General features: G+C 51.2%; 1 protein-coding gene across 1 annotated transcript in view; it reads right to left on the reverse strand.

Moving 5' to 3' along the window:
* Positions 1-11769, reverse strand: part of zfhx3b (zinc finger homeobox 3b) — a gene marked incomplete at its 5' end in the record, with an annotated part of 132920 nt that extends 121151 nt beyond the window's left edge. Inside the window, 3 exons of the mRNA XM_083650952.1 lie at positions 2809-3305; positions 7909-8500; positions 9265-11769. Of these exons, the coding sequence (XP_083507078.1) occupies positions 2809-3305; positions 7909-8500; positions 9265-11769 (3594 nt within the window). The remainder of the gene's footprint in view (positions 1-2808; positions 3306-7908; positions 8501-9264) is intronic.
* Between the last annotated feature and the right edge of the window lie 1721 nt (positions 11770-13490).

Here is a 13490-nt window from a genome sequence, read left to right on the forward strand (position 1 = left end):
AGCAGCTAAATCCAGGGGAGGATGTGCACAGTCTGGAGCAACGCAAGGAGCATCCAGGCTCTCCGCTCCTCTGCCTTCACGTGACGGACTCAACACATTCACACATTGTGTTGCAGATGTTTGATCTGTTAGAAGTTATAGTCTGACTATTTGTCTGGAAATGTTCCTCTGGTCCCTCTTCTAGTCAAGCGGCAACCTCCGGGGGCTGAAAAATGAAGCCAACGCGGAAGTGCCAAAAACCGCAGTTCCTCGAAGGGCCACCAGAGAGGCTGGCTCCAAAAGCGAGTCATTCCTCCCATGTTAAATGCCCCACTTTACAGCAGAAATGAACATGTTTTTTGAAAGACCGCACCGTTGGGATATAATCGACTTCCAACGTTTTGTGGGTGGAGCCTATTTCACAAAAATCACCGTAATTCCGGAACGCATTGTCTGATGCTAATCAAACTTGGTACAGATGTGCAGGTATGTACTCTAAGCTGATAAAAAAAACAATTGTGTCATTTCGCCTATAGGGGCGCTATAGAAACATACAGTATCTGTAGCTCACAAATCATAAGAGCGACAGTTCCTAAACTTATACTCCACTTATACTCATTACTCTGGTCTAAAAGATTACACTGATTGACCTGATGGTGGTGCTATAACAGCCCTCTTTATGTTTTGGTCCATAACTTTTGAACAGTAGCGTCTACAATCAAAAACGATTTTTCCCTGGATTCCTTGGCTCCTCCTGCTTCTACTCACATAGGCCCACCCACGACCAATTACACCCTAGCAACAGTCTACAAAAGCCCTAGCAACCACCTGTAAACACCCTAGCAACCACTTAGTACACCCTTGCAACCGCCTAGAGATGTCGTAGCTACACATTGCCGATTGGGGCTGTATATATAGTGGGTCAAGGGCAGGGGGCGTTGCAAGGGGGCGTGGGCGTAGCGAGGACAGCAAGCACAATTACATTTTCTTTAGGAAATGTAGCCTTTTCTAGTTCTATATATGGTTCTACTGCAAGCCCTGGACTGAGATGCCAACCCCCCCAATCCTACCCTCAACACTTCCTGCATCCCTGGCCCTGTTTAATGGTCCAACTGGTCCAGTCCAGCATCACACCTCCCCCTCTAATGGTCCAGTCCAGCATCACACCTCCCCCTCTAATGGTCCAGTCCAGCATCACACCTCCCCCTCTAATGGTCCAGTCCAGCATCACACCTTCCCCTCTAATGGTCCAGTCCAGCATCACACCTCCCCCTCTAATGGTCCAGTCCAGCATCACACCTCCCCCTCTAATGGAGTGTTGAAAAATGATTTCTCTCCGTTACTGTTCTTTAAGTACGAAGGCCTCGCAGACAGGAAGCCTGCAATAAAAACATCAATGATTCCCAGGAACCATTCATAACAGTGGGGGCGGGGCCTTTCAAAGAGACAGGCTTTCTGAGGGGCTTTGAAATGGACTACTTCACCTGGCTTTTTAATGCGATTAGAAACACCATGCATGCATAATGCGGCACATTTCTCACATGTCTTCTAATACGCCGTTTGCCAAAAGCAGTCGCGGTGCAAAAGATACAGAGACAAAAAAAAAAAAGTCACGCAATACAATGTTTGTTTGTTTTTGCCTATTTACTTTCTAAGACTCAAACACTTGAAAATGGAGTGGAGTTTTAGTGTACATAAAGGCAGCATCTACAAGTATGAAGGCTAGAGTACACATTGCAGTGGTATGTGTCAGAATCTGTGGGTGTACTTAGGGTAGGTTTACAGGGAGTGTGTGTTTATGTCAATGTGTGTGTATACAGTACATGTGCATGTGTGTGCTCACACGTGGGTGCGTGCATGTGTGTATGTGTGCTCGTGCGTGCATGTGTGTGTGTGTGTGTGTGTGTGTGTGTGCGTGCGTGCATGTGTGTGTGCATGTGTGTGTGTGTGTGCGTACATGTGTGTGTGTGCGTACATGTGTGTGTGTGTGTGTGTGTGTGTGTGTGTGTGTGTGTGTGTGTGCGTGCGTGCGTGCGCAGCTATGCCAGTTTGGGTTAAACACAGAGTGGCCGCGGCCGCAGACACACAGGATAGGTAGCTAAGTGGAATCAGGCCTGTTAGATTTATGGCCATTTGTTCGGAGAGTGTTCATCCATTGGCTATTATGGAATGATTAGAGGAGAAGGTGAAGCTCCAAGTCCAGCAAAAATCAATACGGCTGTCGAGAACGATTCAGCCTTTCCCGCTCCGAGGAGTATTAGCACCAAACCTCTGTCTCCTCGCACTTCTTCATTCCTCGCCAAGTGATTCACCCCTAAGCCTCCAGACCAGCCTCACCTGCCATGTTCTTGTCTGTGGCCCTGCTTCTCTGTGGCTGCTGGGAAGGCACGGGTTACACCACAAAGCTATCATTTACGCCTTTGGGAGAGCGGCTATACAGTACGTTAGCGGTGTGGGACCTTCGCTGTGTGCTGCGGAGGAGTATGAAGTTAGCAGAGGAAGGCTGAAGGACACTTTTGACCATCCGTGTCAAACTGACCACGACGCAATAGGATCATAATAAACACTCGCAATTGTAACATACAAACATTTGACTTCCCCTCGTCTCATAGCATCACACGGTTGACATCGATACCGCAATAGGCAGTGGGCTGGCCAGTGCCTTGTATGAAAACGTCTGATTTTAAATCATTAACGTCTCTGCCGGTTCACATTTGACGGCTGTTATTCTGCCAATTATGAATGATGTTCTGTGATGATGGATGTGAAAATTAGGGCGCATCATCGAGACATGTCTGAATGCTTAGGTGGGCTAAATGAGCTACTAACCTTGTAGAGTTTGAGGCTGGCCTCGTGGCGGGAGTTGACGGTGTGCATCCTCAGCTTCTCCAGGCTGTTGGTGTAGTAGTCGCAGGCGTTGCACTTCAGGTGCACCGGGTTGCCGATGGCCACGCACTTGAGGCGCCACTCGTTGCCCTTGCCGCCCTCCTTGATGTGGGCCACCAGCTGGTACTTCTGCACGTGCTTGTCCGTCTTGCAGTGCAGCTGGAAGTTGGCCTTGAGCTGCGTGGTGTAGCGGCACAGCTTGCACTGGTGAGAGTCGCCCACCACAGCGCGCCACTCCTCCTCGGGCAGGCTGCGCTCGGCTCCCATGTGCATGCCGAGCACGTCCAGGTTGTCGGTGGTGAAGCGGTTGCACACGGCGCACTGGAACAGCTTGAGGGAGGGGTCGCTGGTTTGCGACAGGCTCTCCCCCAGGGTCATCAGCTCTTCGGACACCAGCTGCCCGCCGCCCAGCCGCACGTCCATGGGGATCTCCCCTCCTACTGGAGTGGGCCAGCAAACACACACGGGCAGAGAGAGACGGACAAGAAGAGGAAAGGGGGTAGACAGGTGTTTAGACGCACACCTTCGGGTCAGGTGTATTCAAGATTCACAAGGTCTGAATCAAAGCGCAACTTTCATGGATGACTTATCTGGCTATCAATTTATTTCACTTCATGCTACATGAACCTCTCTGCACATGCGGAGTTTCTAAGAGGCGGTTGAAGCTCTCAGTGTGGGTCTTTCCCAGTCTCAGCCTGGAGAACATCTTGGGTGAAGTGAAAGGTGTGCGGTTCCACTTTCAACAAAGAACCATGTTTGTCTCCACAGTCAAAGTGGATTTGCTCCCAAGGTCCGATACCGCTCGGAGGATAATAATGCATGTATGTATTCATGTGCCTAATTTGATTAAATCTGGATTCTCCGTGCTTTGAGCCGGGGGAAGAAGAGAGCCCGGACTTTTCCACAGGGAGCAGCAATCCAACAGCACTGCCAAAGTATGGCCTTACACGTAGAGCCCTGTTTGGACTGGTGCACTCTCATGGCCCGACACTAAATCAACTCCAGAAGGCCGTGAGCCTCGGCAGAGAAAGAAAGTTATTTTATCATTACTGGAGAACTAAAGAGTTCCCAGGCACACATTACTGTAAATCAAATCCAGCACCCTTGTTCATGGAATAATATATAATAAAAAAAAAAGTCCACTTCTCCGTGTGGATTCTTCTGCCTCTTTCTCTCCAGATTGCCTCTAAATCAATACAGACACCTCACAGATTAATCCTGCTTGGTACTGAGTGTAAGCAATGGGGGGAGGAGGAGGACGAGGAGGGGGTTGGGTTGGGTTGGGTCGGGGGTTGGGCGACACAGCGTGCGTATATCCTACGACACGACCACAGAACTGATGTCTATACAGTCTGGCCAGGCTGGCCCAAAAAAAAAAGATGTTGGAAAGAAAAAAAATGAGGTAAGAGTCGCCAGGGAGTTTTTTTGCCTTTGCTTTGCTGATCTTGAATCTATCACTGCCCAGAGTGGAGCGAGCACGCTGGCTTGACCCCGCATGGCTTTACACTAAATTAATTCCAGCAGCCGTTTTTTATTTATTGCTGCAGTATGCAGCCTGCTCTGGACTTTTCTCCATTACCTGAGTTTTTATAGCCAGGAGAGGGAGACCTTTGAGAAGCCCTCTGAAATCACTCACAGACCTAGCTCCCCCAGTCATGGCTGTCTCTCTCTCTCTCTCTCTCCCTCCCTCTAGCCCTCTCTCCCTCTCTCTCTCTTGCCCGGTCCTATCTTTTTACACACCTTACATCTCCTCTCTCTCATTCCTCCTGTGGATCTCCTGCTCACTTACTCTGCAGATGCACTGATCCAACACAGGCCTGGATACTGTTCCTCACTAAATACCTTCACGGGCTGTAGAACATTAGGTTAAGTCTGTGATTTGTAGGTCTACATAACGTTTGACGCAGGCTTTCTTTTATATTTGAAACTACAGTTATAATATTGTGAATGTATTGATGTCAACCCGTGTCCATGTTTAGGATAAGGCAGGGCTGCTAGTCTGGAAAGATTCCTACTTTCAAAAAAAAACATTACAGGTTGATATAAACAGACGTCATCGGGGGAATCTTACAAAAACTTTTGACATGAAAAGTGTCCAACTCTGAGTGTTTATAAATGTTACCTCGTTCTTCTTGTGGGCTTTGCTGTATTTTCTGAAGGCTACGTCTGGATGATGTTTCACTGACTATAATAGACACTAAAGTCAAGCACAAAAGAGCTAAGAGTCACATCCCTCTCCCTTCACATGCTGCTGTCTTGCACTCTCCCTTTCCCCTCTCCCTCTCTAAGTACAGTCACTGAGTCCTGCTGGATCCAAGGATTACCAAGAGGCTGAGATCATCTGAGGTCATGATTTGTCATCTCTCTCTTTGACAATGAACTGAAAAGTCAAAACTCCACAGTGAGGAGAAAGAAGGGGGCAAGGCAGGGCAGATCAGATACATGTTGAGGAGCTCTCTCTCTCTCTCTCTCTCTCTCTCTCTCTCTCTCTCTCTCTCTCTCTCTCTCTCTCTCTCCTCCTTGTGACGGCGGTGAGGAGAGATCTACTGAGCATATCAGAATGTGTGTGCAGGATGGGTCACGGTGTTGACTGAGGATGACACCAGCATAGTTTATGGGCTCAGGCTAATGTCTCGTCATTGCCTCCCTGTAACATGCTTATTAAAGTTGGCTTCACAGGAAAATCGACCAGATGGCAGAAGAGGGGAAAAAAGAATTAGTCACAGCAATCAATTCATGCTCGTGTCTTTGAACTGGCGACAGTTAGAGACAAGTCTGTACAAACTGCGGGGTTGTAACTGGCTCGCCAAACACGCCGCTATGCTGCTGAATTACCCACGCTGGGCCCTCGGTCCTCCCTTCTTTGACCAAGATAAAATTTATAGCTGCAATTACAAAGTTGGGAGAAGCGGATAACTCCAGTGGTGGAGCTCAGCAGCAGTTTGGGAATATAATGACATGAAAAGGCTGAGGCTGGCCGCCTGAGGGACAAGGCAGGGAGGAGAGGACACAGAGCCCTGCTCCTCTAACTCTGCCTGAGGGACAAGGCAGGGAGGAGAGGACACAGAGCCATGCTCCTCTAACTCTGGCTGAGGGACAAGGCAGGGAGGAGAGGACACAGAGCCCTGCTCCTCTAACTCTGCCTGAGGGACAAGGCAGGGAGGAGAGGACACAGAGCCCTGCTCCTCTAACGCTGCCTGAGGGACAAGGCAGGGTAGGAGAGGACACAGAGCCCTGCTCCTCTAACTCTGCCTGAGGGACAAGGCAGGGTAGGAGAGGACACAGAGCCCTGCTCCTCTAACTCTGCCTGAGGGACAAGGCAGGGTAGGAGAGGACACAGAGCCCTGTTCCTCTAACTCTGCCTGAGGGACAAGGCAGGGAGGAGAGGACACAGAGCCCTGCTCCTCTAACGCTGCCTGAGGGACAAGGCAGGGAGGAGAGGACACAGAGCCCTGCTCCTCTAACGCTGCCTGAGGGACAAGGCAGGGGAGGAGAGGACACAGAGCCCTGCTTCTCTAACGCTGCCTGAGGGACAAGGCAGGGTAGGAGAGGACACAGAGCCCTGCTCCTCTAACTCTGTCTGAGGGACAAGGCAGGGTAGGAGAGGACACAGAGCCCTGCTCCTCTAACTCTGCCTGAGGGACAAGGCAGGGAGGAGAGGACACAGAGCCCTGCTCCTCTAACTCTGTCTGAGGGACAAGGCAGGGTAGGAGAGGACACAGAGCCCTGCTCCTCTAACTCTGCCTGAGGGACAAGGCAGGGAGGAGAGGACACAGAGCCCTGCTCCTCTAACTCTGCCTGAGGGACAAGGCAGGGAGGAGAGGACACAGAGCCCTGCTCCTCTAACTCTGCCTGAGGGACAAGGCAGGGTAGGAGAGGACACAGAGCCCTGCTCCTCTAACGCTGCCTGAGGGACAAGGCAGGGAGGAGAGGACACAGAGCCCTGCTCCTCTAACGCTGCCTGAGGGACAAGGCAGGGTAGGAGAGGACACAGAGCCCTGCTCCTCTAACGCTGCCTGAGGGACAAGGCAGGGAGGAGAGGACACAGAGCCCTGCTCCTCTAACTCACACAAAGCTTTTGTGAGCACAATTAGGTATCACAAAGGGAGACTCAAAATGACCAAAATGACCCAGATATGGTCTCATAGACTGAGAAGTCGTGTTAAGTTCATGTGTGCGGGGAGAGAAAGAGAGTGTCTTAAATAAATGTCATTGTCTGGAGCCTTCTGCATATCTATACTGTCTACTTTTGCATATCTATACTGTCTACTTCTGCATATCTATACTGTCTACTGGAGCCTTCTGCATATCTATACTGTCTACTGGAGCCTTCTGCATATCTATACTGTCTACTGGAGCCTTCTGCATATCTATACTGTCTACTGGAGCCTTCTGCATATCTATACTGTCTACTGGAGCCTTCTGCATATCTATACTGTCTACTGGAGCCTTCTGCATATCTATACTGTCTACTGGAGCCTTCTGCATATCTATACTGTCTACTTCTCTCAACCTTAACATCATCTTTGTTTCTCTGTGTCTCAGTGCCACTCTGCCTGCAAAAAGGGAGAATGATGTGAAGTTCACGAGGGCAGGCACACCTCAGGGCAGGAGAAAGAGAAAACAAAGAGAGCTGCCAAAATAAAAGATATAGGTGAGAGTATATGTATGTACAGGAAAGGCAAGGTGTCCCTGCATAACCTTTTGTGTGTTTTGTTAGCTTCATGAAAAGACATACTGTAGCATCTTTATGTTTTGTTTACAACAGTCTGACTATAAATGTTCCATAACTGCATACCTTAACAGTAAATAATACATGCATACTAATCAACACCAAATATTTTTCTTGTCAACCTTTCCTTTCCAATCAAAACCCGATTCTTCGATTTACTCTCATCTGATGGTGTGTTTAATGTTTAATTAACGACTGTACGCCGCGAGAGTGATTCAGCCCTTGTGAACTTGTTCTGAACTGCACTGCGTGTTTTTCTGTGGTGACCTGAGGCACTTAGGAGGATCCGCCACTACTGAGTCCCAACTCACCTAGCGCAGGGGCTAGGGCAGCCATGTTGGGATCCAGGTGGAAGCTCCCCATCAGGAACTGGGCGGCCTCAGCTCCGGTAGGGTCCATCTTGAGGCCTGGGGGCAGGCTCATGTTCTGGGTCAGGTAGTATTGGTAGAGCTCCGCCTCCGAGGGCGAGGGCATGGCGCCCAGGCCCAGTCGGCCGTGCTGCATCTGGGTCACGTTCTGCTGGAGGAGCATCATGTTGTGCATGTGCTTCTCGCTGGTCATGTGGATCCGTAGGTTCCGTGCCACGTTGGTCTCGTAGTCGCACACCTCACACCGCCAGGTGGGCTTGCTTTTTGGCTTGGTGGGTGAGGGGGCCCCGCACGGCCCGGCCATATGGGCGGAGGACTGCGTCGGATGGTGGTGGTGGTGGGGAGGAGGATGGAGGCTGCTGGCCTGGGTCACTGAGGGCACAGCCACCACTCCTCCTGGGTTGTGCCCAAACACCTGCTCCTGGCCAGTGCAGATGGAGCCTCCATTCTGCAGTGTCTGCATGTTGTTCAGGTGCTTGTCCGACTGCATGTGGATGCTCAGGTTGCCCTTTGTGGTGGTCGAGTAGTTACACACCTGGAAAACATAGGAAAACATTGCATTCAACCAATTACTATCTCACGTCAGCTGAAATATTTCAGCAAAGAAATGTTGCAACCCTTAAAGGGACAACTCACCCTAAAATCCAAAATACATATTTTTCCTCTCACCTGTAGTGCTATTTATCATCTATATCGTTTTGTGTTAGTTGCCTGAGTTTTGGAGATATCGGCCACAGAGATGGCTGCCTTCTCTCCAATACAATGGAACTGGATGGCACTCGGCTTTTAGTGCTCAAAGCACCAAAAAAATACATTTGAAAAACTCAAAACCATTGTCTCTTTCCAGAAATCATCACCCAGTTACTCAAGATAATCCACAGATTTGTCTGTTGAGCAGTTTCATGCAGGAACTATTTTCTTTTGTAGGAACTAGCTAGCAGCTAGCGGGTGTAGTTCGGTCAAAAGAAAATAGTTCCTACATGAAACTGCTCATAACAAGGTCTGTGGATAATCTTGAGTAACGGGGTCATGATTTCTGGAAACAGACATTACTGTTGAGTTCATCAAATGTATTTATTTGGCACTTTGAGCACCACAAGCCGAGTGCCATTCAGTTCCATTGTATTGGAGAGAAGCCAGAAACTCTGCAGCCGATATCTCCAAAACTCAGGCAAATAACACAAAACGATATAGATGGATAAATAGCACTACAGGTGAGAGGGAATATATGTATTTTGGATTTTAGGGTGAGCTGTCCCTTTAAAACATAAGGTTTCAGCACATATCTTTTCTACGTACCTCACAACGGAAGGGCTTATATCCACATGTATAACTCTCCCCGCGAGCCAGACGAGGATGGCTCTGCCCACTGCTGCAGTACGAACACGAGCCTCCAGAGTCGGGGTGCTTCTCTTTCATGTGGGCCTCCAACGTCTGCTGGTACTTGTAATGCCAGTTGCACTTGGGACACTTGAGCGTCTTGCACGAGTTGCGCGAGTGCATCATGGTCATGTGACCGCCCAGGGAACGCGAGGAACCCAGAACGGTGTCACATTTTGGGCATTCTACCCCACTTCCTCCACCGCCGCCACCGAGCCCGTGGTTCTGTGAACACTCGCCCAGCCCCGACAGGTCACAGGGGCTCCCTGCGAGCGGGTGGGAGTGGGCGTGCGATGAGTGGTGGAGGTGATGGTGATGGTGGTGCATGTGGTGATGGTGCAGAAGGGCTCCGTTCTCCTCCTCCCCCTCCGCCGGGTCATTTGGTTCTGGAGCTGTGGCACTATCTCGATTGGCACTTTCGTCAGCGGCGATGCCGGAGGACAGAGGTGAGGAGGAGGAAGTGCCGGCGACGTCGTCCTCGCTCCCTCTGACGGCAGCGGCCGCCGTTGCCATGGGGACAGTGGGCCCCTGGCAGTTAAAGCTCAGAGGGAGCTCCGAGGTCCTCCCCCCACCGTCTGCAGCCGAACCCTCCTCCTTGACAGAGGAGGAAGAAGAAGAAGAAGTGGAAGCCAAGGCTTTGCTGTTGACTGTGGAACTGACTGCAGAGCTGCAGGCAGAAGGCTGGAGAGCGCTACTAGGCATTAATAAAGGAGATTTGGAAATGCTTTGGTTTGAGACAGCCGCTTCCCCCACTTCGCCCCCGCCGCTGCTACTGTTACCACTACAGGCCACCGCAGTGCCTTCCTCCTCCACCTCGTCTTCCTCCTCCCCTAATAACAGGTCCTCTTCCTCCTCCGAGCAGCCCCCCGCCTGGCTCGACAGGTGTGCCTTGCTTTCATGTCCCTCTATCATGTCCCTGTCCCCCTCGTTCCCAGCCGGCCCCTCTGTTCTCCCTCCCTGTCTGGGCAGGGCGCTGGAGTCTTTGGCAGGGCTCGGGGTTGAGGTCAGAGTGGGTGCTTTGGGAAGGCCCAGCCCTGCGAGCGAGAGGACCGAGCCTAGCGGGGTTTGTTGTTGCTGTTGCTGCTGCTGGATGTCGTCAGAGTCTTTGTGGAGGAGGAGGGCCTCGCCGCCCGCGCTGCCGCCTCCGGCCTCCAGGTGGACGCCACTAAACGTGCCGTAGAAGCTCTGGCCAGAGTTCATGGGGAGCAGGCTGGGCGGCGGTGGCGGAGAGCTCTTGTTTTTTGGTTCCAGGAAACTGATGAGGGGCTCTTTGTCCTTGCCGATGCCCTGGATGATGGCGGACGCATGCTTGTCCCCCAGCAGCCGCCGCTCGTCCTCACACAGTGTCATGCGGTGGTCGTGGACGGCGTGAGTGGCGAAGGAGCGCGCGTAGCCGAAGGACAGCTTGCAGAGGAAACACATGAGGATGGGCTTGCCCTTGCCATAGAGGGCCAGCCCGTCGAATTTGGAGAAATCCACGTTGTTGGGAACATCTTTGGATACGCAGGACTTCTTGGCAGACCCGTCGCTGTTCAGGTAATCCTTGTTGCTTTTGTGCCGCACGTCGAAGACACGGTAACTGTGCAGGACAGGACTGAGGCCTGCCAGGGTTGAGGTATTGGGGAAACCTTGGTCTGGGTTGCCAAACCACTTCCCGAAGGACGAGGCTATGTGGAACGTGTTGATGATCTGAGGGTAGACCGAGGAGGAGCTCCCAGCAGGTTCCCCCGGTTTCCCCCCGCTGGCCAGAGAGTTTGTGGGAAGCAGGCCGGGTACTGCTGTGCCCCCACCACTTTGGATCAACTGACTGAGGCTCTCGACGATGTAGGCCGAGCCGTCCGGCTGGTAGACGATCTCTCCGGCCAGGTTCTCCACGTCGCTACTCTCCTCTTCCTCCTCCTCCTCTCCTTCCTCACTCCCGCTCTCAGCCGCGCCCCGCTGTCGTGTGGGCTGCTGCCGCAGGAGAGTGGGCATGCCTCCTCCCCCGGGAGCCATGGGCACCCCGGGGAAGGGCTGAAGACTCGGGAAACAGCTGTCAATCTCCATTTCGTCCAAGTCCTCCGATTCCTCCTCCTCTCCGCAGCTCACCCCTTCTTGCTCCTCCTCCTCGAGACCCCGTCTTCTGGGGTGCAGCTGGCCTGTGGCCGAGCTGTCGCCGTGGGCCCGGGGCGACGTCTGGTTTGGTTGCTGCTGGAGCTGTGGCTCTCTCACCCCGTCATGAGGCGCACCGGGGTGGTGGGGTTGAGAAGGGTAGGGAGCAGAGAGAGACAGGGGGTCCAGGGAAGGGGCCTGGTTGGTGGAAGGGACCTGTGAGATAGAGTGATCGTTCCAGGGCTGTGGTGGCTGCTGCTGCTGCTGCGAGGTGGTGGAGGAGCCGAGCCCATCGTCTGTCCCAGAAACCACGGGAGACTCACAGCTGTCCATGCTGATGCCTACATGAGGCGCTCATCGCATCCAGGCCTGCAGAGACACACAGGGGTGAAGACAGGAGGTTAGCGTTGTAAGGGCAGGGGGAGGGGGGTGTCGAATGAGAAAACACACACACAGAGAAACACACACAAACACACAAACACACACAGCATTTTCCATGCTATTGCTCCAAACCTAAGTGCCTGGATTCTCGTGCACTAATGGTGTGCCCAGATCAGACCTGAGATAGCTTTATGAAGAGAACATCTATGTATAGAAACCTTCACTAATGTATGGTGCGTCGGGTGAGAGGCAAAAATCTGAGATATAATTGGAAAAATGACACAGTGCTCATTATGCTAGATTAGGTACTTAAACACAATACCTGAGACAAGCACTAATAAGCCGTCCATGATTCATCTTCCTGCCATATCAGGAAGCCACCATCTTTTATCTTCACCTCCCAAACAACACCCCTAATCTTACATTCTGCAAATCCTACATCCGTTTTTAATTAACTTGCAGTGGGAAAAGAGGAGAAACAGGCGAACTTAATGGACAAAATAGATTCATTGTGAGATAATTAGACACTGAGAAGCCACCCATCAGCACATGCCGCATTTACATAACGGGAAGAAGAAGTGAAGGGTACTGATTAAAATGGCTAACGAAAAAAAACATGCAAATCCTAACAATATCACAAATAACATCAGTCCTTTCTAGTATACAAGGTGGCATACAATACATGCGCATTAATTAGACGGATACGCATACACTCCAAAAAGAAAAAGGGTATTAAAAGCCAACATCTTCTTCTATGAGCCCAAAATACACAAGCTGGGTTGGGACTTGACTGCAGCTGTGTTTAGATCTGGCATCCAGTAACCTCGACGCTCAGCCTTGCTTTCAAACACTGCAGCCTCTCCTCCGCCTCTGAAATAATAAATGGGAGCGGAGCTTTCGGGAGCTTTGGCGATGCCCCGAGCATCTGAGCATCTGAGCATCTGAGCATCTGAGCATCTGAGCATCTGAGCATCTGAGCATCTGAGCATCTGAGCATCTGAGCAGCAGCAGCAGCAGCAGCAGCAGCAGCAGCCCCACACAGGCAGGCCGCAGTTTAGAGCGAGCCGAGCGCGGGAGAGATCAAATGATAGCCGCGCGATCCTGCTGAGCTAATAATTTTATTAAAGGGATGCAGCCAACATTGATTAAAGGGGGCAATCGGGCTGAAACCAATAACTCTGGGCTGAACTTTGACCCGCCGGCGCTGAATATTACATGAGCAAAGTTTCCCGGCACCACGCGCACCAGCCAGCGCCATGGCCCGGCTTTGATTAGCACATTCGCTGCTCGGACTTGATTTATTTACTTATTTACTTAGGGATGCAAATTTCATCTGTGATCAGAATGGAGTCTCTAACCCCCCCCAGCCCCCCCCCCCCCCCCCCACCCCCCTGAACATATTAACCAATGAGGGGCCGGGGCCGGAGAGGAGAGATTGATAATGTCTGCCTGCCTCTCCGTGAATGTCTGATGAAGCTCCCCTCCCACACAACAACATCTACACCCCCGTGGCTCACACCTCTCCAGCCTATATGTGCACTTATATATCTCATCAATAATGGGCTCCATTTTTGTTTAGAATGCACCTTTTCTATTTGGACTGCAGTGAAATAATCATATTCTGTAAAAGCATCAAGTTAATAATAAAGGAATATAATAATAAAGGAAGGATT

This window comes from Poromitra crassiceps, assembly GCF_964638095.1.
Source record: "Poromitra crassiceps genome assembly, chromosome: 14".
Taxonomy (NCBI): Eukaryota; Metazoa; Chordata; class Actinopteri; order Beryciformes; family Melamphaidae; genus Poromitra; species Poromitra crassiceps.